The sequence below is a fragment of the Salvelinus alpinus genome, chromosome 13, assembly GCF_045679555.1.
Source record: "Salvelinus alpinus chromosome 13, SLU_Salpinus.1, whole genome shotgun sequence".
NCBI lineage: Eukaryota > Metazoa > Chordata > Actinopteri > Salmoniformes > Salmonidae > Salvelinus > Salvelinus alpinus.
The window spans coordinates 51,873,157-51,901,126 of record NC_092098.1 but is presented as its reverse complement, the minus strand read 5'-3'; the positions used below and the strand labels follow the sequence as shown (position 1 = coordinate 51,901,126).

At 43.5% G+C, this 27,970-nt stretch overlaps 1 protein-coding gene across 1 annotated transcript; it reads left to right on the top strand.

Moving 5' to 3' along the window:
• Window positions 1–1,341: 1,341 nt before the first annotated feature.
• Window positions 1,342–27,970, top strand: LOC139537890 (cation channel sperm-associated protein 3-like). The gene is made up of 8 exons (XM_071339774.1): window positions 1,342–1,639; window positions 1,869–2,022; window positions 2,200–2,439; window positions 2,606–2,788; window positions 3,323–3,463; window positions 25,212–25,331; window positions 26,330–26,475; window positions 27,746–27,970. The coding sequence occupies exons 1-8, from the start codon at window positions 1,494–1,496 to the stop codon at window positions 27,858–27,860; spliced, it is 1,245 nt and encodes a 414-aa protein (XP_071195875.1). The 5' UTR covers window positions 1,342–1,493; the 3' UTR covers window positions 27,861–27,970.

Below are 27,970 nucleotides of genomic sequence, written 5' to 3'. Positions count from 1 at the left end.
TACCTGGGCTCGAACCAGGGACCCTCTGCACACATCAACAACAGCCACCCTTGAAGCATCGTTACCCATCGCGCCACAAAAACCGAAGCCCTTGTAAAAGCAAGGGGAACAACTACTTCAAGATCTCAGAGCGAGTGACGTCATCGATTGAAACGCTATTAGCGCGCACCACCGCTAACTAGCTAGCCATTTCACATCGGTTACACAAAGATAGGTAGTGTTTCATGTCACACGATCTGTGAAGACTCTAATCATTAACTCGTGAATTATGGACAACTCATAAACTAGGGTGTAAAACATGTTTTGATTCAACTCATGTATTAAAATGTAATGTAGGCTGCCTGTTCTGCGTGTGTTCAGGTGTGTAAAATTTGCTCGGTTGAGAGGGTAGACTACTGGCAGTGGTGCAGGCCTAGTGGAGGGGACCTTTTCCCACCTACATTGGATGTATAAGAAGCATTATTTATTTTTTACCACGAGGGGCAATCAGAGTTTATCCACTTTTTTTTTTTTTTTACCACTACATCACGTGCTACCGGCAGACCTATTTGATGTTCATGGTAATACACATTGTAGCCTAGTCTAGTAAATTGACCTGTGTTTTAGGTTGACCATCCCACTTTTCCTGGTACAGTTTCAGCCACTCTGACTTTTCAGGGAACATTTTTTTTCCCAATTTGTCGGCAAGACGCATCAATTTGTAGGCCTAATCAATGTAGACCTAATCAATATGGACATAATCAATGGCAATCGCTGAATGTCATTAGGCACACCTTTGGGTGTTTTGTAACAGAAGTCTATTTCCATTCATCAAATGGTTAGAGCATAGGCCTACATGCAGTTTGGATGCTGGAATTATTTTGGAGTGGACAAACATGCACAGGTAGCCTACTTTTTTAACTGATTTGTTTGACAATCAGATGAAAATATCATGACTGGTTGTGTTCCTGCCACATTGAAAGGTAATTCATTTTTACTGTTTAAATGATGCCTTTATTATTGGGTCTATAAAAAAAGATTAGTGCATGCAACCCCCCCCCTAAATGTCATTGTGTAATTCTGTAATTCGCACTCTGTATGCAAATGTGAGTAGATTACCTTGAGAACAATGGTTGGACATCTTGGAAGCAGTCTCCAGTTTCTTATTAGACCTCAAGGGTGTCACCTTGTTAAAGTCCAAAAAGCGGAAGTTGTGTCACAGGCTCACTTTCCATTTCTCCTGAAAACCGGAACATCCGGTTGTTGGGGACTCGTAAGAGGCTAATAGGCTAGAGATGTGGCTATCCAACGGAGCGCTGCGATTGGTTACCCAAAATGATTAGGCGGGGCTTAGCGAAGTGTCAATTGTGATGTGACAATATGAACGTTTTTATTTTATTTAACGTTCCATTTCATTGCGAGGTCATTGTTGTTGAGTGCTACCTGGTTATTTTCCCTTTTCCGAGGAGTTCGACGAGAGTCAGTGCTTTTACCTCAGGAGTTTGGTACTGAAGATGGAGCAAAATGCAGACGTCAAAGAAAGTGGAAGCGGATATTTTAGATTCATCATTGAAAAGGGAGCAAGTCAGATAGCGCTCCGAAGATTCTCTGACTGGGACGCTGTTGGGAGAGCAGCAGCAACAGCGTCGGGTTCGAATGTGTAGGCTAAAGAAAAACTACTTGTTTTTGTTCCATTTAAACGTTAGATGTCATAACTCTTTATCGGACACACACACACTTGTCTGACTCTGAGGCCTGTTTACCCGTCAATGCAGCTGGCCCACTTAAAACATGTTTTTTTTGCAGATGTTTCTGACTAATTCATTTGAAATGTGGAGTTGTTATTAGCTAGGCTACTGTGATTTTTTAAATAATTTTTTTTTATTCAGGAGAAAAGATACCGAATTCTACGATTACATTGCCAACATTACTGAAAAAACACTGTTCGATGGTATGATTATGGTCACGATTATCCTCAACGCTCTGTTCATGGCTTTGGAGACGGACTATGATTTGAAATACAAACTTTTTGGATTCTTTGAGGTGGGTAATTTGCTGATTGCAATTAGCAAACCTGCGAACACTGACATAGAAGCATACACAATTACGTTTAGGGAAAATGTAACAGTTCCATAAGCCTAAGCTTTGTAACAGTTGTTGTATGCAAATATGTCCTCTACTCAAATCCACCCCTCCCTTCACTCTATTTTCATCAAACAGATTGCAGACGAATTCTTCATGGCCATTTACACCATGGAGTTCTTGATGAAGGTGTACGTTAACCCAGCGGTTTACTGGAAAAATGGCTACAATGTTTTCGATGCTATTATTTTGGTCATTTCATTCGTTCCCATGTTCGCTGATGGAGGGGACTCCAGTGCAATGGGGACCATGCGCATCGTCCGCGCTTTTCGCTCTTTGCGCGTGCTGAAGACTGTGTCGTTCATTCGGGGCCTGCAGGTGAGAATGACGCCATTAGGCCTACAATACTCAATACATACACATGTGTCTGTTACGTTGGTCTTTGGATACCTTTTTAGAGTTGATGGTGGATAATAAATGTTAATCAGTTATCTCTTGGGGTCACTCAGGTGTCAGGTTTGTTGTGTTTTTGTTTGATTGACAGGCCTTGGTTGTAGCGCTATTCAAGACCATGAAGAGTGTGGTCTATGTCCTGGGCCTGATGTTCGTCCTGATGTTCATCTTTGCCATCATTGGATATTACTACTTTGGAGACCCTAACACTGGAGACCCCGAGAACTGGGGAGACCTGGGCAATGCACTCTTCACACTTTTCAGTTTAGTGACAGTGAGTATGAATTAGAATAGCCTACCTATCCTGGTGGAAATCTTGCTTAGGGTACCCCAAAAGGGGGGGGGGGGTTGTGTTTTCATGAGCTTGGGTCCCAGGAAAACAGTGAATTTCTCATTTGAGTCCCAGACTGTAAAAGAACCCCTGCTGTAGACAGTCTGGCGTAGGCAGAACCAAATGTCCTCTGTCTGTCCACCGGTAGACCTAAACATTTACATTTGTTTTTCAGTGACATTTTGTTATGCTGCCATGTATGAAATATGTCAACGTTATGTTCCTACAAAAGTATCTTTCATTGCAATATTCCCAACATGCTGTCTATTGTGGTCTGTTTTGTGCACATGTTGAGGAAACATGCATAATTAACATCTAGGGTTACAAAATTCTGGTAATTTCCCCCAAATTCCCAGGTTTTCCATATTCCCTTTTGATTCCAGGAATCATCCAACTGTGATTTCTGGAATACTTGGGCATTTTGGGAAAACTACTGGAGTTTCTCAACTCTTATCCCATTGTCTCTGCCCTCCATAGGTGGATGGTTGGACTGATCTGCAGCAGAACCTTGATGACCTGGGGATGAACTACAGCCGCATCTTCACCATCGTCTTCATCCTCATCGGCTACTTCGTCTTTTTCAACATGTTCATCGGCGTGGTCATCATGGAGATCCAGGTACGTACTGTGCTGGACTACCACCGTTGTTGTTACTACTACTGAGGTTGAACCCCACTGTCCCCTGTCCTCTAGGTTGAACCCCCCCTGTCCTCCAGGTTGAACCCCCCCTGTCCTCCAGGTTGAACCCCCCCTGTCCTTCAGGTTGAACCCCTCTGCCCCCTGTCCTTCAGGTTGAACCCCTCTGGCCCCTGTCCTCCAGGTTGAACCCCTCTGGCCCCTGTCCTTCGGGTTGAACCCCCCTGTCCTCCAGGTTGAACCCCCCTGTCCTCCAGGTTGAACCCCTCTGGCCCCTGTCCTTCAGGTTGAACCCCCCTGTCCTCCAGGTTGAACCCCTCTGGCCCCTGTCCTCCAGGTTGAACCCCTCTGGCCCCTGTCCTCCAGGTTGAACCCCTCTGGCCCCTGTCCTCCAGGTTGAACCCCTCTGGCCCCTGTCCTCCAGGTTGAACCCCCCCTGTCCTCCAGGTTGAACCCCTCTGCCCCCTGTCTTCCAGGTTGAACCCCCCCTGTCCTCCAGGTTGAACCCCTCTGGCCCCTGTCCTCCAGGTTGAACCCCTCTGGCCCCTGTCCTCATGGGAGTCCCAAATGGCATCGGACCCTATTCCCATACATAGTGTACGGTGCCTGGTCAAAAGTAGTGCCCTGTATTGGGAATAGGGTTCCATTATGTATGCGTCCTGTCTTCCTGGGCCCAAGCCAGCTTAGCTCAGTGCTGTGCTGTCTCTGTGGGGTTTAGTCAGATGTGATGTCCAGACGGCGGCTCTCAGGCAATGTGACCCTTCAATATAATTATGCTCAGCTGACACCCTGGAGAGAGCAAGCGACCAGGCCACCTCTTTAAAATCAAATCAACGTTTACACAGTTTAGCAGATGTTATAGCGGGGTCAGCGAAATGTTTATGTTACTAGCTCCTAACAATGGAGTAAAATGTCAAACAAGTACACAAAATAATCACTAAAGAAATATACGAAATCAAGAAATGTCGGAACGAATCCAAGTAGCCCTTTCCTGCAGTCAAGTGGCCTAGTGGCTTCATGGGTGGAATGTTATTAATATTCTTCATAATTTCATAATTATTAAACATATATTTTTTTAAACAGCCGGAAATCCAGTGTTTCTATGTCAAATGGTTTTGTTATATTTCAGTCTTCTGTGATGTGTATATAAAATGTAATATTGGGATACAAACTCAATGTAATACATTTCCACTCTATATCTGACATGGTACAGGTGTTTTATTTTTGTTAAGCCCATAACCGTGTATGAGGTGTATACATTTTGTTTAAGACTACCAAGCAACACTCTGTATGACTCTGATTAGCCCACTACAGTAAAAGATTAACAATCCAAATAGCACTGTAACAGTAATCCAAATGCAACCTATATGTACAGTATCTACACCGGGTGAATTTTACAGAAGATATACTAAGAATGATATGTACAGCAGTAGATATACTAGGAATTATATGTACAGCCATAGATTTAATAAGGATATGAACAGCCATATACAGTTGAGGTCGGAAGTTTACATACACTTAGGTTGGAATCATTAAACCTCGTTTTTCAACCACTCCACAAATTTCTTGTTAACAAACTATAGTTTTGGCAAGTCGGTTAGGACATCTACTTTGTGCATGACACAAGTCATTTTTCCAACATTTGTTTACAGACAGATTATTTCACATATAACTCAATGTATCACAATTCCAGTGGGTCAGAAGTTTACATACACTAAGTTGACTGTGCCTTTAAACAACTTATTCCAGAAAATTATGTCATGGCTTTAGAAGCTTCTGATAGGCTAATTGACATAATTTGAGTCAATTCGAGGTGTACCTGTGAATGTATTTCAAGGCCTACCTTCAAACTCAGTGCCTCTTTGCTTGAAATCATGGGAAAATCCAAAGAAATCCGCCAAGACCTCAGAAAAAGATTTGTAGGCCTCCAAGTCTGGTTCATCCTTGGGAGCAATTTCCAAATGCCTGAAGGTACCACGTTCATCTGTACAAACAATAGTATGCAACTATAAACAACAAGTGCAAATCAATCCCAGAACAACAGCAAAGGACCTTGTGATGATGCCGGAGGAAACAGGTACAAAAGTATCTATATCCACAGTAAAACGAGTCCTATATTGACATAACCTGAAAGGCCGCTCAGCAAGGAAGAAGCTACTGCTCCAAAACCGCCATAAAAAAGCCAGACTACGGTTTGAAACTGCACATGGGGACAAAGATCATACTTTTTGGAGAAATGTCCTCTGGTCTGATGAAACAAAAATAGAACTGTTTGGCCATAATGACCATCGTTATATTTGGAGGAAAAAGGGGGACGCTTGCAAGCTGAAGAACACCATCCCAACCGTGAAGGACGGGGGTGGCAGCATCATGTTGTGGGGGGGCTTTGCTGCAGGAGGGACTGGTGAACTTCACAAAATAGATGGCATCATGAGGCAGGACAATTATGTGGATATATTGAAGCAACATCTCAAGACATCAGTCAGGAAGTTAAAGCTTGGTTGCAAATGGGTCTTCCAAATGGACAATGACCCCAAGCATACTTCCAAAGTTGTGGCAAAATGGCTTAAGAACAACAAAGTCAAGGGCTTGGAGTGGCCATCATAAAGCCGTGACCTCAATCCTATAGAACATTTGTGGGCAGAACTGAAAAAGTGTGTGTGAGCAAGGAGGCCTACAAACCTGACTCAGTTACACCAGCTCTGTCAGGAGGAATGGGCCAAAATTCACCCAACTTATTGTGGGACGCTTGTGGAAGGGTACCCGAAATGTTAGACCCAAGTTAAACAATTTAAAGGCAATGCTACAAAATACTAATTGAGTGTATGTAAACTTCTGACCCACTGGGAATGTGATAAAATAAATAAAAGCTGAAATAAATCATTCTCTCTACTATTATTCTGACATTTCACATTTTTTAAATTAAAGTGGTGATCCTATCTGACCTAAAACAGGGAATTTTTACTAGGATTAAATGCCAGGAATTGTGAAAAACTGAGTTTAAATGTATTTGGGTAAGGTGTATGTAAACTTCTGACTACAAGTGTGTGTGTATATATATATATATATATATATATATATATATATATATATATATATATATATATATATATATATATATATATATATATATATATATATATATATATATATCCTTCCCAACACCCACATGGTATAATAACGTCACAACCTAAAATGTAACTAGTCTGTATAAATCAATCGTTGCATTATTAGTAGCCAAATTATTCTTCATATATATATATATACATACAGTGGGGAGAACAAGTATTTGATACACTGACGATTTTGCAGGTTTTCCTACTTACAAAGCATGTAGAGGTCTGTAATTTTTATCATAGGTACACTTCAACTGTGAGAGAAGGAATCTAAAACAAAAATCCAGAAAATCACATTGTATGATTTTTAAGTAATTAATTTGCATTTTATTGCATGACATAAGTATTTGATCACCTACCAACCAGTAAGAATTCCGGCTCTCACAGACCTGTTAGTTTTTCTTTAAGAAGCCCTCCTGTTCTCCACTCATTACCTGTATTAACTGCACCTGTTTGAACTCGTTACCTGTATAAAAGACACCTGTCCACACACTCAATCAAACAGACTCCAACCTCTCCACAATGGCCAAGACCAGAGAGCTGTATAAGGACATCAGGGATAAATTGTAGACCTGTACAAGGCTGGGATGGGCTACAGGACAATAGCCAAGCAGCTTGGTGAGAAGGCAACAACTGTTGGCACAATTATTAGAAAATGGAAGAAGTTCAAGATGACGGTCAATCACCCTCGGTCTGGGGCTCCATGCAAGATCTCACCTCGTGGGGCATCAATGATCATGAGGAATGTGAGGGATCAGCCCAGAACTACACGGCAGGACCTGGTCAATGACCTGAAGAGAGCTGGGACCACAGTCTCAAAGAAAACCATTAGTAACACACTACGCCGTCATGGATTAAAATCCTGCAGCGCACGCAAGGTCCCCCTGCTCAAGCCAGCGCATGTCCAGGCCCGTCTGAAGTTTGCCAATGACCATCTGGATGATCCAGAGGAGGAATGGGAGAAGGTCATGTGGTCTGATGAGACAAAAATAGAGCTTTTTGCTCTAAACTCCACTCGCCGTGTTTGGAGGAATAGAAGGATGAGTACAACCCCAAGAACACCATCCCAACCGTGAAGCATGGAGGTGGAAACATCATTCTTTGGGGATGCTTTTCTGCAAAGGGGACAGGACGACTGCACCGTATTGAAGGGAGGATGGATGGGGCCATGTATCGCGAGATCTTGACCAACAACCTCCTTCCCTCAGTAAGAGCATTGAAGATGGGTCGTGGCTGGGTCTTCCAGCATGACAACGACCCGAAACACACAGCCAGGGCAACTAAGGAGTGGCTCCGTAAGAAGCATCTCAAGGTCCTGGAGTGGCCTAGCCAGTCTCCAGACCTGAACCCAATAGAAAATCTTTGGAGGGAGCCGAAAGTCCGTATTGCCCAGCGACAGCCCCGAAACCTGAAGGATCTGGAGAAGGTCTGTATGGAGGAGTGGGCCAAAATCCCTGCTGCAGTGTGTGCAAACCTGGTCAAGAACTACAGGAAACGTATGATCTCTGTAATTGCAAACTAAGGTTTCTGTACCAAATATTCAGTTCTGCTTTTCTGATGTATCAAATACTTATGTCATGCAATAAAATGCAAATTAATTAATTAAAAATCATACAATGTGATTTTCTGGATTTTTGTTTTAGATTCCTTCTCTCACAGTTGAAGTGTACCTATGATAAAAATTACAGACCTCTACATGCTTTGTAAGTAGGAAAACCTGCAAAATTGTCAGTGTATCAAATACTTGTTCTCCCCACTGTATATACTGCTCAAAAAAATAAAGGGAACACTAAAATAACACATCCTAGATCTGAATGAATGAAATATTCTTATTAAATACTTTTTTCTTTACATAGTTGAATGTGCTGACAACAAAATCACACAAACATTATCAATGGAAATCAAATTTATCAACCCATGGAGGTCTGGATTTGGAGTCACACTCAAAATTAAAGTGGAAAACCACAGTACAGGCTGATCCAACTTTGATGTAATGTCCTTAAAACAAGTCAAAATGAGGCTCAGTAGTGTGTGGCCTCCACGTGCCTGTATGACCTCCCTACAACGCCTGGGCATGCTCCTGATGAGGTGGCGGATGGTCTCCTGAGGGATCTCCTCCCAGACCTGGACTAAAGCATCCGCCAACTCCTGGACAGTCTGTGATGCAACGTGGCGTTGGTGGATGGAGCGAGACATGATGTCCCAGATGTGCTCAATTGGATTCAGGTCTGGGGAACGGGCGGGCCAGTCCATAGCATCAATGCCTTCCTCTTGCAGGAACTGCTGACACACTCCAGCCACATGAGGTCTAGCATTGTCTTGCATTAGGAGGAACCCAGGGCCAACCGCACCAGCATATGGTCTCACAAGGGGTCTGAGGATCTCATCTCGGTACCTAATGGCAGTCAGGCTACCTCTGGCGAGCACATGGAGGGCTGTGCGGCCCCCCAAAGAAATGCCACCCCACACCATGACTGACCCACCGCCAAACCGGTCATGCTGGAGGATGTTGCAGGCAGCAGAACGTTCTCCACGGCGTCTCCAGACTCTGTCACGTCTCTCACATGTGCTCAGTGTGAACCTGCTTTCATCTGTGAAGAGCACAGGGCGCCAGTGGCGAATTTGCCAATCTTGGTGTTCTCTGGCAAATGCCAAAGGTCCTGCACGGTGTTGGGCTGTAAGCACAACCCCCACCTGTGGACGTCGGGCCCTCATACCACCCTCATGGAGTCTGTTTCTGACCGTTTGAGCAGACACATGCACATTTGTGGCCTGCTGGAGGTCATTTTGCAGGGCTCTGGCAGTGCTCCTCCTTGCACAAAGGCGGAGGTAGCGGTCCTGCTGCTGGGTTGTTGCCCTCCTACGGCCTCCTCCACGTCTCCTGATGTACTGGCCTGTCTCTTGGTAGCGCCTCCATGCTCTGGACACTACGCTGACAGACACAGCAAACCTTCTTGCCACAGCTCGCATTGATGTGCCATCCTGGATGAGCTGCACTACCTGAGCCACTTGTGTGGGTTGTAGACGCCGTCTCATGCTACCACTAGAGTGAAAGCACCGCCAGCATTCAAAAGTGACCAAAACATCAGCCAGGAAGCATAGGAACTGAGAAGTGGTCTGTGGTCACCACCTGCAGAACCACTCCTTTATTGGGGGTGTCTTGCTAATTGCCTATAATTTCCACCTGTTGTCTATTCCATTTGTACAACAGCATGTGATATTTATTGTCAATCAGTGTTGCTTCCTAAGTGGACAGTTTGATTTCACAGAAGTATGATTGACTTGGAGTTACATTGTGTTTAAGTGTTCCCTTTATTTTTTTGAGCAGTGTGTATATATATATATATATATATATATATGAGCTATGTCAATGATCCAGTATATAAATATATAAGCTTTGTGTATAAACAGTGTAACTAAAATGTAATGCACAATAGTAGAAATATTAGAATATTTTAAATACACAATCCCATAGAAAAATGGATAGAATTGCAGGAAATTAGCTTCCGGACCAGAGTCCGGAATATATAAGTCTGTTAACCAAATCAAATTTTATTGGCCAAATACACACATTTAGCAGATGTTATTGCTAGTGTAATGAAATGCTTGTGTTCCCAACTAACAATTCACAATACACACAACTCTAAAAGTTAAAGAATGGAATTAAGAAATTTATAAATATTAGGACGAGCAATGTCAGAGTAGCAATGACTAAAATACAGTAGAATAGAATACAGTATATACATATGAGATGAGTAAAGCAGTATGTAAACATTATTAAAGTGACTAGTGATTCCATGTCTATGTATATAGGGCAGCAGCCTCTAAAGTGCAGTGTTGAGTAATCGGGTGGCAGCCGGCAAGTGATGGCTATTTAACAGTCTGATGGCCTTGAGATAGAAGGTGTTTTTCAGTCTCTCGGTCCCAGCTTTTATGCACCTGTGCTGACCTCGCCTTCTGGATGGTAGCGGGGTGAATAGGCTATGGCTCGGGCTGAGCACGCACCCTTGTTGGGCCCCGAGCGTAATGATGAGCTTGGAGGGTACTACAGTGTTGAAGGCTGACCTATAGTCAATGAACAGCATTCTTACATACAGTGGGGAGAACAAGTATTTGATACACTGCCGATTTTGCAGGTTTTCCTACTTACAAAGCATGTAGAGGTCTGTAATTATTATCATAGGTACACTTCAACTATGAGAGACGGAATCTAAAACAAAAATCCAGAAAATCACATTGTATGATTTTTAAGTAATTAATTTGCATTTTATTGCATGACATAAGTATTTGATACATCAGAAAAGCAGAACTTAATATTTGGTACAGAAACCTTTGTTTGCAATTACAGAGATCATACGTTTCCTGTAGTTCTTGACTAGGTTTGCACACACTGCAGCAGGGATTTTGGCCCACTCCTCCCTACAGATCTTCTCCAGATCCTTCAGGTTTCGGGGCTGTCGCTGGGCAATACGGACTTTCAGCTCCCTCCAAAGATTTTCTATTGGGTTCAGGTCTGGAGACTGGCTAGGCCACTCCAGGACCTTGAGATGCTTCTTACGGAGCCACTCCTTAGTTGCCATGGCTGTGTGCTTCGTGTCGTTGTCATGCTGGAAGACCCAGCCACGACCCATCTTCAATGCTCTTACTGAGGGAAGGAGGTTGTTGGCCAAGATCTCGCGATACATGGCCCCATCCATCCTCCCCTCAATACGGTGCAGTCGTCCTGTCCCCTTTGCAGAAAAGCATCCCCAAAGAATGATGTTTCCACCTCCATGCTTCACGGTTGGGATGGTGTTCTTGGGGTTGTACTCATACTTCTTCTTCCTCCAAACACGGCGAGTGGAGTTAGACCAAAAAGCTCTATTTTTGTCTCATCAGACCACATGACCTTCTCCCATTCCTCCTCTGGATCATCCAGATGGTCATTGGCAAACTTCAGACAGGCCTGGACATGCACTGGCTTAAGCAGGGGGACCTTGCGTGCGCTGCAGGATTTTAATCCATGACGGCGTAGTGTGTTACTAATGGTTTTCTTTGAGACTGTGGTCCCAGCTCTCTTCAGGTCATTGACCAGGTCCTGCCGTGTAGTTCTGGGCTGATCCCTCACCTTCCTCATGATCATTGATGCCCCACGAGGTGAAATCATGCATGGAGCCCCAGACCGAGGGTGATTGACCGTCATCTTGAACTTCTTCCATTTTCTAATAATTGCGCCAACAGTTGTTTCCTTCTCACCAAGCTGCTTGCCTATTGTCCTGTAGCCCATCCCAGCCTTGTGCAGGTCTACAATTTTATCCCTGATGTCCTTACACAGCTCTCTGGTCTTGGCCATTGTGGAGAGATTGGAGTCTGTTTGATTGAGTGTGTGTACAGGTGTCTTTTATACAGGTAACAAGTTCAAACAGGTGCAGTTAATACAGGTAATGAGTGGAGAACAGGAGGGCTTCTTAAAGAAAAACGAACAGGTCTGTGAGAGCCGGAATTCTTACTGGTTGGTAGGTGATCAAATACTTATGTCATGCAATAAAATGCAAATTAATTACTTAAAAATCATACAATGTGATTTTTTGGATTTTTGTTTTAGATTCCGTCTCTCACAGTTGAAGTGTACCTATGATAAAAATTACAGACCTCTACATGCTTTGTAAGTAGGAAAACCTTCAAAATCGGCAGTGTATCAAATACTTGTTCTCCCCACTGTATGTATTCCTCTTGTCCAGATGGGATAGTGCAGTGCGATTGCATTGTCTGTGGATCTATTGGGGCGGTATGCAAATTGTGGGTCTAGGGTGTCAGGTAAGGTAGAGGTGACATGATCCTTAACTAGCCTCTCAAAGCACTTCATGATGACAGAAGTGAGTGCTACGTGGCGATAGTCATTGAGTTCAGTTACCTTTGTTCCTGTACCCAAGAAAGAAATGGTGGACATCTTGAAGCAACACACTCAAACTGGTGCGCCTGGCACCTACTATCATACCCCATTATAAAAGGCACTTACATATTTTGTCTTGCCCATTCACCCTCTGAATGGCACACATACACAATCCATGTCTCAATTGTTTTAGGCTTAAAATCCTTCTTTAACCGAAGAGCTCGGTTTTGTTTGTTTGAAAAGTGTGTTGTTTGAAAGTGTATTGGAAGGTTCTTGGTAGCTAGCTATGTTCTTAGTTTGGAACCCGCGACGCAGTTGTCATCAGTTGCTGGGAATGATTGTCTCTTTCCAGTGATCCTGCCGACCAAGGACGGGTCTGAGGAGCTATTTGGCATCGCAGCTAGCCTAGCTGCTAGCTAGCTGCATATCAAGCTAGCTGGGTTTTCTTGAACGCAGCCCGCGATGTGGTTAACAATTGTGGCTGGGACCGCGGATTGTTCCGGGTTTGTGGCTGTCTAGATCCCTGCTGTTTGTTGTTTTCAATCTTCCCCGTGACCTTCCCTGTCTGGAACTGTGAGGAGTAACAGGGTAACCAACGTTGCTAGCTACCATGACAAAGACCAAAGCCGGCGGGAGTACCGTTGAGGACAGTGCCAGTGGTGTCTCTCTATCACATGTAAAGGATCTTTTAAATGAACAAAAAGAGACCTAGAAGCAGTTACAACAACAAGAAAGTGTTTTGTCCAAACACTCGTGGATTCTACTAATAAAAGAATGGACGACCTGACCAGAGAGGCCCAGAACCTGAAGAACAGTTTGCAGTTCTCCCAGGGTCAACAGGAGAAGTGCAAGATGACAGCAATCTGTAAGTCATTGCGAGAGGACATCAGTTCTGTGTGTGAATCCATGATAATCTCGAGGGACAATCAAGGCGGAACAATATGGTTGTGGAAGGAATTGCAGAATCTCCACATGAGACCAGCACGGATTCTGAGGACAAAGTGAGAGAAAGGATCTCTGAGAAACTGAAGATGGACCACAGGAAGATTGAGGTGGAGGTCACCCACAGGACTGGAAAACCCACCACCGGCCCAGGTAATAGGCCCAGGCCAATAGTGGTCAAGTTCCTGAGGTTCAAGGACAAGGTAGCTGTTCTGGAAAGAGCCAAGAACTTGAGAGGAACGTATATCTTCCTCAATGAGGACTATCCTGAAGCTGTGCGCCAGAAGAGGAAAGAACTGATCCCAGCCATGAAAGATGCCAGAGCGCGTGGGGACATTGCTTACATCTGCTATGACAGGCTCATTGTTCACCCTCCCTCCCAGAAGCCTGGAAGGGATGAGAGAACCAGGCCTATGGGTTCATAGCTTCAACCCCGCAGCACACACACACACACACACACACACAATTGATTAATTGACGGCTGATTTTTTTATTTATTTTTCTCTTGCTTTGTTTGCTCTTTTCCATATTAAGTCTATCTCTGATCAGCTACCCAGGAAAGGGCTGAAAACAGCCCATATTAATATATGTAGCCTTAGAAATAAGGTTAATGAAATCAATAACTTGATAACATCAGATAACATTCATATATTAGCCTTTTCTGAGACTCACTTAGATAATTCATTTGATACAGCAGTAGCAATACAAGGATATAACATCTATAGAAGATACAGGAATGCTTATTGGGGAGGTGTTGCTGTATATATTCAGAGCCATATCCCTGTAATGCTTAGAGAAGATCTTATGTCAAGTGTTATTGAAGTGTTGTGGTTGCAGGTTCATCTAAAGCCTTTTCTTTAGGGGTGTTGCTATAGGCCACCAAGTGCTAACAGTCAGTATCTAAATAATATGTGTGAAATGCTTGATAGTGTATGTGATGTAAACAGAGAGGTCTACTTTCTTGGGGACCTGAATATTGACTGGTTTTCATCAAGCTGTCCACTCAAGAGGAAGCTTCTCACTGTAACCAGTGCCTGCAATCTGGTTCAGGTTATTAATCAACCTACCAGGGTGTTTACAAACACTACAGGAACAAGATCATCCACATGTATTGATCACATTTGTACTAATACTGTAGAACTGTGTTCTAAAGCTGTATCCGTCCCCATTGGATGCAGTGGTCACAATATAGTGGCTATATCCAGGAAAGACAAAGTTCCAACAAATGGGCCTAAAATAGTGTATAAGAGAGCACACAAAATATTTTGCTGTGGCTCTTATGTGGTTGATGTTAAAAATAGGTGTTGGTTTGATGTGATTAATGAGGAGCATCCAGACGCTGCACTTGATGAATTTATGAAATTGCTTCTTCCAATTATTGATAAACATGCACCTGTTAAGAGACTGAACGTTAGAACTGTTAAGACTCCATGGATTGATGAGGAATATAAAAACTGTATGGTTGAAAGAGACGGGGGCAAAAGGAGTGGCTAATAAGTCTGGCTGCACATCTGACTGGCTGACTTACTGCAAATTGAGAAATTATGTGACTAAACTCAATAAAAAGAAGAAACTGTATTATGAAGCCAAGATCAATTATATAAAGAATGATGGAAAAAAGCTTTGGAGTACTTTAAATGAAATTATGGGCAGAAAGACCAATTCAACTCCATTTTAATTGAATCAGATGGCTTATTCATCACAAAACCATTTGATGTTGCCAATTATTTTAATGATTTATTTCAAGGTGGGCAAACTGAGGCAGGAAATGCCAACAACGAACAGTGAGCAATTATATTCATGCATAAAAAAACAAATAATGAAAGAAAAGCGTTGCAAGTTATAATTTTGTAAAGTTAGTGTGGGAGAGGTGGAAAAATTGTTTTCGATCAATAATGACAAACCTCTTGGCATTGACAACTAGATGGAAAGCTACTGAGGAGGGTAGCTGACTATAGTCACTCCTATCTGTCGTATCTTTAATCTGAGATGAGAGGAAAGTCTTTGTCCTCAGGCCTGGAGGGAAGCCAAAGTAATTCCGCAACCCAAGAGTGTTAGTGGCCTTTACTGGTTCTAACAGCAGACCTAAACTCAGCAAAAAAAGAAATGTCCGTTTTTCAGGACCCTGTCGTTCAAAGATAATTTGTAAAAATCCAAATAAGGAAGGAATGAGCATTACACCTAGGCCTGTACTCTGGAGCTGCCATGGCCAGCGAAGAGCCTGGATCTCAATCCCTTTGAGCATGTCTGGGACCTGTTGGATCGGAGGGTGAGGGCTAGGGCCACCCCAGAAATGTCAGGGAACTTGCAGGTGCCTTGGTGGAAGAGTGGGGTAACATCTCACAGCAATAACTGGCAAATCTGATGCAGTCCATGAGGAGGAGATGCACTGCAGTACTTAATGCAGCTGGTGGCCACACCAGATACTGACTGTTAATTTAGATTTTGACCCAGGGACACGTTATTCCATTTCAGTTAGGCACACGTCTGTGGAACTTGTTCAGTTTATGTCTCAATTGTTGAATCTTGTTATGTTCATGCAAATATTTACACATGTTAAGTTTGGTGAAAATAAACGCAGTTGACAGTGAAGAGGACGTTTCTTTTTTTGCTGAGTTCATAAGCTTGCTACCAGCTCTTAGCAAACTGGAAAAAATTGTGTTTGACCAAATACAATGCTTCTCTGTAAACAAATTAACAACAGACTTTCAGCATGCTTATAGAGAAGGGCACTCAACGTGTACTGCACTGACACAAATGAATGATGATTGATTGAAATAAATTGATAATAAGAAGATAGTGGGAGCTGTCCGGTTAGATTTCAGTGCAGCCTTTGATTGTATTGTCCATAACTTGTTGAAAAAACTTGTTATGGGCTTTTCAACCTCAGCTCTGAATCCACGATATGGCAATCTATCTAATAGAACTGAGGGCTTTCTTTTAATGGAAGCTTCTCTAATGTCAAACATGTAAAGTGTCGTGTAACACACAGCAGCTCTCTAGACTCTCTGCTCTTTTCTATTTTTACCAACGACCTGCCACTGGCATTAAACAAAGCCTGTGTGTCCATGTATGCTGATGATTCAACCATATACGCATCAGCAACCACAGCCAATGAAGTCACTGAAACCCTTAACAAAGAGTTGCAGTTTTGGAATGGGTGGCCAGTAATTAACTGTTCCTGAACATCTCTAAAACTAAGAGCATTATATTTGGTACAAATCATTCCCTAATCTCGAGACCTCAGCTAAATCTGGTAGTGAATGGTGTGGCTGTTGAACAAGTTGAGGAGACTAAATTACTTGGTGTTACCTTAGATTGTAAACTGTCATGGTCAAAACATATAGATTCAATGATTGTAAAGATGGAGAGGTCTGTCCGTAAAATAAATAGATGCTCTGCTTTTTTGACACCACACTCCAAAAAGCAAGTTCTGCAGGCTCTAGTTTTGTCTAATCTTGATTATTGTCCAGTCATGTGGTCCAGTGCTGCAAGGAAATACCTAATTACGCTGCAGCTGGCCCAGAACAGAGCAACACGTTTTACTCTTAATTATAATCAGAGGGCTGATATAAATACTATGCATGCCAGTCTCTCTTGGCTAAGAGTTGAGGAGAGACTGACTGCATCACTTCTTTTTGTAAGAAACATTGTTGGAAATCACAAATTGTTTGCATAGTCAACTTACACACAGCTCTGACACACTTATCCCACCAGACATGCCAACAGGGGTCTTTTCGCAGTCCCCAAATTCAGAACAAATTCAAGTAAGCGTTCCATGTTATATAGAGCCCTTATTGCGTGGAACTTCCTTCCATCTCATATTTCTCAAATTAACAGCAAACCTGGTTTCAAATAACGGATAAAGCAACACGTCGCGGCACAACGCCTCTCCCCTATTTGACCTGGATAGTTTGTGTGTATGCATTGATATGTAGGCTACGTGTGCCTTTAAATTAAAAAAAGTCTAATTCTGTCCTTGAGCTGTTCTTGTCTATTGATGTTCTGTATTACGTCCTTCTGTATTATGTTTCATGTTTTGTGTGGATCCCAGGAAGAGTAGCTGCTGCTTTTGCAACAGCTAATGGGGATCCTAATAAAATACCAAAAAATAAATAAAAAATACCAAGTGGGAATAGCCGATGTATGTGAATGGTGTGTATGCACAATATGTGAATAAAAAATGTGTTTACTGCAGTAGTTATATAGGATGAGCCATGACTAGAAAACAGTATATGCATACAGTATAAAGTGGGTAAAACAGTATATAAAATTAAATAGAAAATGCTGAACACTGTTGTAGCCTAGTGGTTAGAGTGAAGGGGCAGTAGGTAGCTTAGTGGTTAGAGTGAAGGGGCGGTAGGTAGCCTAGTGGTTGGAGTGTAGAGGCAGTAGGTAGCTTAGTGGTTAGAGTGTAGGGGGGGTAGGTAGCCTAGTGGTTAGAGTGTAGGGGGGGTAGGTAGCCTAGTGGTTAGAGTGTAGAGGCAGTAGGTAGCCTAGTGGTTAGAGTGTAGAGGCAGTAGGTAGCTTAGTGGTTAGAGTGTGGAGGCAGTAGGTAGCTTAGTGGTTAGAGCGTTGGGCCAGTAACCGAAAGGTTGCTGGATCAAATCCCCGAGCTGACCAGATGAAAAATCTGTTGTTAACAAGGCAGCTATTTAATTTTACATACTGTTTTACCCACTTTATACTGTATGCATATACTGTTTTCTAGTCATGGTTCATCCTATATAACTACTGCAGTAAACACATTTTCTATTCACATACTGTGCATACACACCATTCACATACATTGGCTGTCCCCACTTGGTATTTTATTAGGATCCCCACCCACTGTTCCCCGGGCGCCGAAGACGTTGATGTCGATTATGGCAGCCCCCCGCACCTCTCTGATTCAGTATGTAAACCTCTCTGATTCAGAGGGGTTGGGTTAAATGTGGAAGCCACATTTCAGTTGAATGCATTCAGTTGCATTCATGCTCCCAGGTGATTTTTATTTATTTATTCTTACGTCAGGTCTTCATGCATCCATATCCCAGGTAAGGGTGGATGGTCCTATATATAGGGGCAGTACTCAGTGAACAGTATGTAAACATTGTTAAAGTGACCCGTGTTTAATTACTTTTATGTACATTGGGCAGGTGTCTCTAAGTTGCAGGGTAGATTACTGGCTGGTATCTGACTAGTGACAATGTCTAAGGTTCAGGAAAGGATACTGGGCGGAGGCCAGCTAGTGATGACTGTTTAACAATCTGATGACCTGGAGATAAACAGATTCTATCAGTCTGGTCCCAGCTTTGATGCACCTGTACTGTCTCCACCTTCTAGATGGTATGAACAGTGTGAACAGGTCATGGCTCGGGTGGCGGAGGTCCTTGATGATCTTCTTGACCTTCCTGTGACACCGGGTGCTGTAGATGTCCTGAATGGCAGGCAGTGTGCACTGGATGATGTGTTGGGCTGACCGCACCACCCTCTGGAGAGCCCAGTGGTGCAGTTGTTGTACCAGGCGGTGGTACAGCCCGACAGGATGGTGCATCTGTAGAAGTTTGTGAGGGTCTTAGGGGCCAAGCCAAATTTCTTCAGCCTCCTGAGGTTGAAGAGGTGCTGTTGCGCCTTCTTCACCACGCTGTCGTCTGAGGGAGAGGTTATTTTCCTGGAATCTCATCGTTGTTGGTAATCAGGTGTACCACTGTTGCCGTCAGCAAACGTGATGATTGAGTTGGAGACGTGTGTGGCCACACAGTCATGGATGAACAGGGAGTACAGGAGGGAGCTGAGAACACACCCTTGTGGGGCCCCCATGTTGAGGATCAGTGTGGCGGAGATGTTGTTGCCTACCTTCACCACCTGAGGTCGGTCCGTCAGGAAGTCCAGGACCCAGTTGCAAAGGGAGGGGTTCAGAGCTTAGTGATGATCTTGGAGAGCACTATGGTGTTGAGGGCTGAGCTGTAGTCTATGAACATAATTCTTACATAGGTATTCCTCTTGTCCAGGTGGGATAGGGCAGTGTGCAGTGCAATGGAGATTACGTTGTCCGTGGATCTGTTGGGGCGGTATGCAAATTGTATTGGGTCTAGGTTGTCAGGTAAGGTGGAGGTGATATGAACCTTAACTAGTCTCTCAAAGCACTTCATGATGACAGAAGTGAGTAATACTAGGGGATAGTCATTTAGTTCAGTTACATTTTGCTTTCTTGGGTACATGAACAATGGTGGGCATCTTGAAGCAATTGGGGACAACAGACTGGTATAGGTAGAGATTGAATATGTCCGTAAACACTCCAGCCAGCTGGTCTGTACATGCTCTGAGTGACTTGGGATGCCATCTGGGTTGGCAGCCTTGCGAGGGTTAACAAGCTTGAATGTCTTAGGTCAACCACGGAGATCGGGAGCACACATTCCTCGTGAGCGATGGGGGCACACGTCGGCGGCTCTGTGTTGTTTTCCTCGAAGTGGGAGAAGGTGTTAAACTTGTCCAGGAGAAAGGCGTCAGTGTCCGCGACTTGGCTTGCTATCCCTTTATAATCTATGATTGTCTGGAGTGCCTGGCACATGGGTCTCGTGTCTGAGCTGTTGAATTGCGACTCAAATCATCTCTGTACTGTCGTTTTGCCTCTTTGATTGCCTTACGGAGGTTCTGTTTGTCCATGTTCTCAGTCACCTTGCGTGTTTAAATGCGGTGGTTTGCGCTTTAAGTTTTGTGCGAATGCTGCCATCTATCCACGGGTTTTTGGTTTGGATAAGTTCTAACCATCAGGGGGAACAACATCCTCTATGCACTTCCTGATGAACCGAGTCCTACTATACTATTCTCAGAGGCGACCCGGAACATTTCCCAGTCCGCGTGATCAAAACCGTCTTGAAGCATAGATTCTGATTGGTCAGATCAACCTTGAACAGTCCTTACCACTGGTGCTTCCTGCTTAAGTTTCTGCCTATAGGAGGGGAGGAGCAAGATGGAGCCCTGATCTGATTTGCCAGAGGGAGTGCGGGGGAGGGCCTTGTAGCCGTCCCGGAGGGGAGAGTAACAATTGTCAAGCGTATGCTCTCCGCGTGTAGGACAGGAGATGTGTTGATAGAATTTCAGGAGGAAATTTGGAAAGTCCCCGGTTACAATGAATGCGGCCTCGGGATATAATTTGTTCACTCCCTACAACTTCAGTTTTACATAGCACTGCACCGCCAGCACTCTGCAATCCAAATACCCCAGAGAGTGTGTGTGAAGGAGAGGAGAGGTAGAGGACGGCAGTGGCAGGGGAGTTAATAACATTGTACACCTTCTTTTATTCCTCTACATAGAAAAATTATAATTCTCTCAAGCATAAAATGTCCAGTAAACTTCCTGGTTGTGAGACATGGCTGGCTGGTTGCATCTTAAATAGCCCCCAATTCCCTTTATAGTGCACCAGTTTTCAACCAGGGCCCATAGAGAGATATATATATATATATATATATATATCACACACACATCCAGGCTGTATCACAACCGGCTGTGATTGGGAGTCCCATAGGGCGGTGCACAATTGTCCCAGCGTCGTCTGGGTTTGGCCGGTGTCGGCCGTCATTGTAAATAAGAATTTGTTCTTACCTGACTTTCCTTGTTAAATCAAAATCAAAAACACAGTGCTTTCGGGAACTATTTAGACCCCTTGACTTTTTCCACATTTTGTTACGTTACGGCCTTATTCAAAAATGGATTAAAAAGCATTTTTTCCCTCTTCATCAATCTACACACAATACCCCAAAATGACAAAGCCAAAACAGGTTTTCAGACATTTTTTCAAATGTATTGAAAATATTTACGTAAGTATTCATACCCTTTCCTCAGTACTTTGTTGAAGCACCTTTGGCAGTGATTACAGCCTCGATTCTTCTTGAGTATGATGCTACAAGCTTGGCGCCCCTGTATTTAGGGAGTTTCTCCCATTCTTCTCTGAAGATCCTCTCAAGCTTTGTCAGGTTGGATGGGGAGCGTCGCTGCACAGCTATTTTCAGGTCTCCATAGATGTTCAATCGGGTTCAAGTCAGGGCTCTGGCTGGGCCACTCAAGAAAATTCATAGTCTTGTCCCGAAGCCACTCCTGTGTTGTCTCTGCTGCGTGCTTATAGTCGTTGTCCTGTTGGAAGGTGAACCTTCGCCCCAGTCTGAGATCTGGAGCAGGCTTTCATCAAGGATCTCTCTGTACTTTGCTCTGTTCATCTTTCCCTTGATCCTGACTAGTCTCCCAGTCCTTCCTGCTGAAAAACATCACTACAGCATGATGGTGCCACCACCATGCTTCACCATAGGGATGGTGCCAGGTTTCCTCCAGATGTGAAGCTTGGCATCAGACCAGAGAATCTTGTTTCTTATGGTTTGAGAGACATTTAGGTGCCTTTTGGCAAACTCCAAGCGGGCTGTCATGTGCCTTTTACTGAGGAGTGGCTTCCGTCTTGCCACTCTACCATAAAGGCCTGATTGGTGGAGTGCTGCGGAGATGGTTTTCCTTCTGGAAGTTTCTCACATCTCCACAGAGGAGCTCTGTCAGTGACCATCGGGTTCTTGGTCACCTCCCTAAACAAGGTCCTTCTCCCCCGATTGCTCAGTTTGGCCTGGCGGCAAGCTCTAGGAAGAGTCTTGGTGGTTCCAAACTTCTTCCTTTTAACAATGATGGAGGCTACTGTGTTCTTGGGGACCTTCAATGCTGTAGAATATTTTTGGTACCCTTCCCCAGATCTGTGCCTTGACCCAATCCTGTCTCGGAGCTCTACGGACATTTCCATCGACCTCACAGCTTGGTTTTTGCTCTGACATGCACTGTCATCTGTGGAACCTTTTATATAGACAGGTGTGTGCCTTTCCAAATCATGTCAATTCAATTTAATTTACCACAGGTGGACTCCAATCAAGTTGTAGAAACATCTCAAGGATGATCAATGGAAACAGGATCCACCTGAGCTCAATTTTCGAGTCTCATAGCAAAAGGTCTGAATACTTATGTAAATATGGTATTTCTGTTTATTTTAATACATTTGCAAAAATATGTCTAGATTGATGAGGAAAAATTGTTATTTAGTCCATTTTAGAATAAACAAAATGGGAAAAATGGGAAAAATGGGAAGGGGTCTGAATACTTTCCGAATGCACTGTGTACATATATACCTACAGTACCAGTCAAGTTTGGACACACCTACTCAGTCTAGGGTTTTTCTTTATTTTTACTATTTTCTACATTGTAGAATAATAGTGAAGACATCAAAACTATGAAATAACACATATGGAATCATGTAGTAGCCAAAAAAGTGTTAAACAAATCAAAAATATATTTGAGATTCTTCAAAGTAGCCACCCTTTGCCTTGATGACAACTTTGCACACTCTTGGCATTCTCTCAACCAGCTTCAGATGGAATGCTTTTCCAACAGTCTTGAAGGAGTTCCCACATATGCTGAGTACTTGTTGGCTGCTTTTCCTTCACTCTGTGGTCCAACTCATCCCAAACCATCTCAATTGGGTTGAGGTCAGGTGATTGTGGAGGCCAGGTCATCTGATGCAGCACTCCATCACTCTCCTTCTTGGTCAAATAGCCCTTACAGAGCCTGGAGGTGTGTTGGGTCATTGTCCTGTTGGAAAAACAAATGATGGAATGGCGTATCGCTGCAGGATCCTGTGGTAGCCATGCTGGTTAAGTGTGCCTTGAATTCTAAATGAATCACAGTGTCACCAGCAAAGCACCATCACACCTCCTCCTCCATGCTTCACGGTGGGAACCACACATGCGGAGATCATCTGTTCACCTACGCTGTGTCTCACAAAGACACACCAGTTGGAACCAAAAATCTCATTTTGACTCATCAGACCGGTGGACAGATTTCCACCAGTCTAATGTAAATTGCTCGTGTTTCTTTGCCCAAGCAAGTCTCTTCTTCTTATTGGTGTCCTTTAGTAGTCGTGCAGCAATTCGACCATGTAGGCCTGATTCACGCAGTCTCTGAACAGTTGTTGTTGAGATGTGTCTGTTACTTGAACTCTGAAGTGTTTATTTGTGCTGCAATCTGAGGCTGGTATCTCTAATGAACTTATCTTCTGCAGCAGAGGTAACTCTGGGTCTTCCTTTCCTGTGGCGGTCCTCATGAGAGCCAGTTTCATCATTGCGCTTGATGTTTTTTTGACTGCACTTGAAGAAACTTTGAAAGTTCTTGGAATTTTCTGCATTGACTGACCTTCATGTCTTAAAGTAATGATGGACTGTCATTTCTCTTTGCTTATTTGAGCAGTTCTTGCCATAATCTTCTGTATACCACCCCTACCTTGTCACAACACAACTGATTGGCTCAAATGCATTAATCTGTGGAATATTTCCTTCCCGTTTTACAAGGGACACCTGTTAATTGAAATGCATTCCAGTTGACTACCTCATGAAGCTGGTTGAGAGAATGCCAAGAGTGTGCAAAGCTATCAAGACAAAGGGTGGCTACTTTGAAGAATCACAATATATAAAATGTTTTGATTTGTTAAACACTTTTTTTTTGTTGGTTACTACCTGATTCCATGTGTGTTATTTCATAGTTTTGATGTCTTCACCATTATTTTACAATGTAGAAAATAGTAAAAATAAAGAAACCCTTGTGTGTGTGTGTGTGTGTGTGTGTGTGTGTGTGTGTGTGAGTCAGGCTGTGTGTGTGTGTGTGTGTGTGAGTCAGGCTGTGTGTGTGTGTGTGTGTGTGTGAGTCAGGCTGTGTGTGTGTCAGTCAGGCTGTGTGTGTGTGTGTGTGTCAGTCAGGCTGTGTGTGTGTGTGTGTGTGTCAGTCAGGCTGTGTGTGTGTGTGTGTCAGTCAGGCTGTGTGTGTGTGTGTGTGTGTCAGTCAGGCTGTGTGTGTGTGTGTGTGTGTGTCAGTCAGGCTGTGTGTGTGTGTGTGTCAGTCAGGCTGTGTGTGTGTGTGTGTGTCAGTCAGGCTGTGTGTGTGTGTGTGTCAGTCAGGCTGTGTGTGTGTGTGTGTCAGTCAGGCTGTGTGTGTGTGTGTGTGTCAGTCAGGCTGTGTGTGTGTGTGTGTGTCAGTCAGGCTGTGTGTGTGTCAGTCAGGCTGTGTGTGTGTGTGTGTGTCAGTCAGGCTGTGTGTGTGTGTGTGTCAGTCAGGCTGTGTGTGTGTGTGTGTGTCAGTCAGGCTGTGTGTGTGTGTGTGTCAGTCAGGCTGTGTGTGTGTGTGTGTCAGGCTGTGTGTGTGTGTGTCAGGCTGTGTGTGTGTGTGTGTGTGTGTGTGTGTGTGTGTGTGTGTGTGTGTGTGTGTGTGTGTGTGTGTGTGTGTGTGAATAGGGTGCCGTTTGGGACACATCCAGAGTGAGGGGATGGATGAATAGGGAGGCCCTCTGGGTTTCCTTTGGGTAGCTGCTATAGCGTGATAATGTAATCTATTTCTTAGCTAGTGTGTGAAGTGTTATTTCCGTCCTCCACCATGTGGCGTGGGTAGTAATGGATCTCTGAATAAACATAACAAGGTAATAGAAAATAAACACGGATCTTAGCCTCTGAGATCCGTGGACGGCTTTTAGCAACTGGTTTAAGGAAAAAGCTACCCGTTTTTATACGGGGAAAAGTTCTTAAATTACAAAAAAAAAAAAGACAATTTTGTATTTCAAATAATGTTGTAATTCATGTACGTATTGGTCTTAATATGAACTATTCACTTTTGATGCACAGGTGTTTCAATCGGCTTTTTAGGGGTTAATATACAGTGCTCTAGGAATTATGCATTTACAGATTTGAAAACCAGTTGCAAAAATCGTAGCTAGGAATCCAATCCAATTGCCGTGTGTTTTCTCCAGCATGCAACGAGGCGTTTTGAGAATGAGGTACAAAGTGAACGGGAGGCTTCGCTGACCCAGAAGAAACACGCCATCATCCAGAGACAGAAGAATGAGATCAGGAATCTGATCCAGAGCCAGGTGACACTCATACTGTGTACTATAGGAATTTGGTCCAAAGGAGTGCAAGGGAATAGGATGGTATTTAGAACATGTGGTTTAGACTATAACATTTTTTTTTTTTTAACTAGGCAAGTCAGTTACGAACAAATTCTTATTTACAATGACGGCCTACCCCGGCCAAACCGTAACCCGGACAACGATGGGCCAATTGTGCGCCGCCCCCGTGGGACTCCCAATCACAGCCGGTTGTGATACAGCCTGGAATCGAACCAGGGTCTGTAGTGACAATGCCCTAGCACTGAGATGCAGTGCCTTAGACCGCTGCGCCACTCGGGAGCCCCTAATGTTAGTTAGGACTACGGTTGGTTGACGTTGTGGGATACCGATGCACAAACAGGTGTTGCCTTGATTCTTGACTTTTTCACCCTGTGTGCCCACCTCCTGGAGCACTAGCCATTTTGTGGTGATTGACACCACTAGCCATTTTGTGGTGATTGACACCGCTAGCCATTTTGTGGTGATTGACACCGCTAGCCATTTTGTGGTGATTGACACCGCTAGCCATTTTGTGGCGATTGACACCGCTAGCCATTTTGTGGCGATTGACACCACTAGCCATTTTGTGACGATTGACACCGCTAGCCATTTTGTGACGATTGACACCGCTAGCCATTTTGTGACGATTGACACCGCTAGCCATTTTGTGACGATTGACACCGCTAGCCATTTTGTGACGATTGACACCACTAGCCATTTTGTGACGATTGACACCGCTAGCCATTTTGTGAATGACACTTGCGACAGACATCCAAACATGAGCTACTTAACAAGCTCTTCTCCAGACCTAGGTTCAAAATGTATTTGAAATCATTTCAAATACTTAATCTAGGCTTGATTGAGCATGCCTGGCGCAATGAAACCAATATAATTAGTCACAGGCTAAAGGAAATGCTAAAGCTATTTTAAAGATTTTGAATAGCGTTTGAACCCCGGTGCGCTCTCCTCCCTCCATACAGACAGGCAACTTCACCAAGCTAGTGGAACAGTTCAACAAGTCTCTGCGTCACACCGATTACACTGTGATGGAGGACCTGTCTACCAGCATGTCCTTCATAGACATCTACCTGACCACCCTGGATCACCAGGACACCACTACCAACAAGTAGGAACCCTACAGCACCTTACGGTCTGAACAAGTAGGACTACTATAGACCAGAGCCCTATGGCACCCTATTCTCTATATAGTGCATGATGGAATTTGGGACGCAGTACACCAAGCACTAAATGTATTGTTAACTGAGCTAGCTTACCACCAAACGTCTGTCTCAGAGACCTTTTATCTAGGCGCGCACACACACACACACACACACACACACACACACACACACACACACACACACACACACACACACACACACTCAGAGTCCTATCTGGGTCACAGCCAAACAGACTCTCTCCTATAAAGGGTTAATGATTCTTCTGTGAGGGGCAAACGGACAGTAAACGAGAGTTATAAAGACAGATCGGTTTTTATTTTTTACTCAGTTGAGTGTTTGTGCAAAGTAGGAAGAGAATAGGGTTTGAGAGAGAGAGCTTTATGACAGCCATGAAGTGGAGACAGAGGGATCGGAAATAACATTCTACACGTGTATTAAAAACTCTCTGTTTGAATTGCTGTTGTTGACTTTCTTTTTCAATACATGGACCGCAGGCACTTTTCAAATCAGAACTATGTTTTTCTGTCTTATCCTAGAAACCTGGATGTTATGGAAACATTTATAAGCTGTTTTTCTATGAATATCCTGTTTAGAAATGGACACATCTAATGATGTGAATTTTGCATAATGAAGTCTCATATTTTTAACCTAACGATAGTAGACTCGGTACCATAATATATAATATATAATCCTTAAATGAATGTCACGTGTCAACTTCGTCAAATATTATGTTTGACGCAAAGATGATGATTTGGGTAATTACTACATTTTTTTTCCTCTGGACCTGCGTGATTATAGTAGTTCTGTCGGTGTAGGGCTTGTAACAACATGCACCATCGTCATCCAGTCTTCTACACCTTTTTTACACCATCCAAACAACCAACAGTTTTGGTTGTCATTTTGTTTCAGGTTCAAATGATGAAACCACATCCTAAGAAATCTACAACTAAATGATTATACTATAGACCATAAATCTGTACACACGGTTTATGTATTTTTTATAGCAAAAACACTTTCAGTTGATATAAGGCATTGATAATACTGCCTTATGTACGCTAAAATGAAAGGGTGATGTGTGTGTGTGTGTGTGTGTGTGCTGATATCTAGCTACTGTAATGACTAAGTTACGTTTAATTCTAGAGGCTATAGTTATGAAAAGTAAGGTAACTAAAGTGTGATGAAGAGATATGCAATAAAAAGATCGTCCCCTTGCAGGCTGCAGCAGCTGTACTCCGAGGCCATTCTGATTCTGAGTGACTTACTGGAAGAAGACTTGATTGAAATGGAACAGAAAGCGCTGAGAGAGAGGAACATCAAAATGAGGGCGTAACAGGTACAGGAACAGGGATCCGACTGAGAGCTACTGAGAGCTGAAATCCTTGTTCATTTGCATACTGGTATTCAAATTAAAAAGAGGACATATGTTGGCACGTTTATAAA

Excerpts from the sequence above, each read along its gene's own strand:
- LOC139537890 (XM_071339774.1), top strand. The coding sequence starts at position 1,494 with ATGGAGCAAAATGCAGACGTCAAAGAAAGTGGAAGCGGATATTTTAGA. Across the intron at positions 2,023-2,199 it reads AACTTTTTGGATTCTTTGAG|ATTGCAGACGAATTCTTCAT; the intron begins GTGGGTAATTTG and ends TTCATCAAACAG. Across the intron at positions 3,464-25,211 it reads TGGTCATCATGGAGATCCAG|CATGCAACGAGGCGTTTTGA; the intron begins GTACGTACTGTG and ends TGTTTTCTCCAG.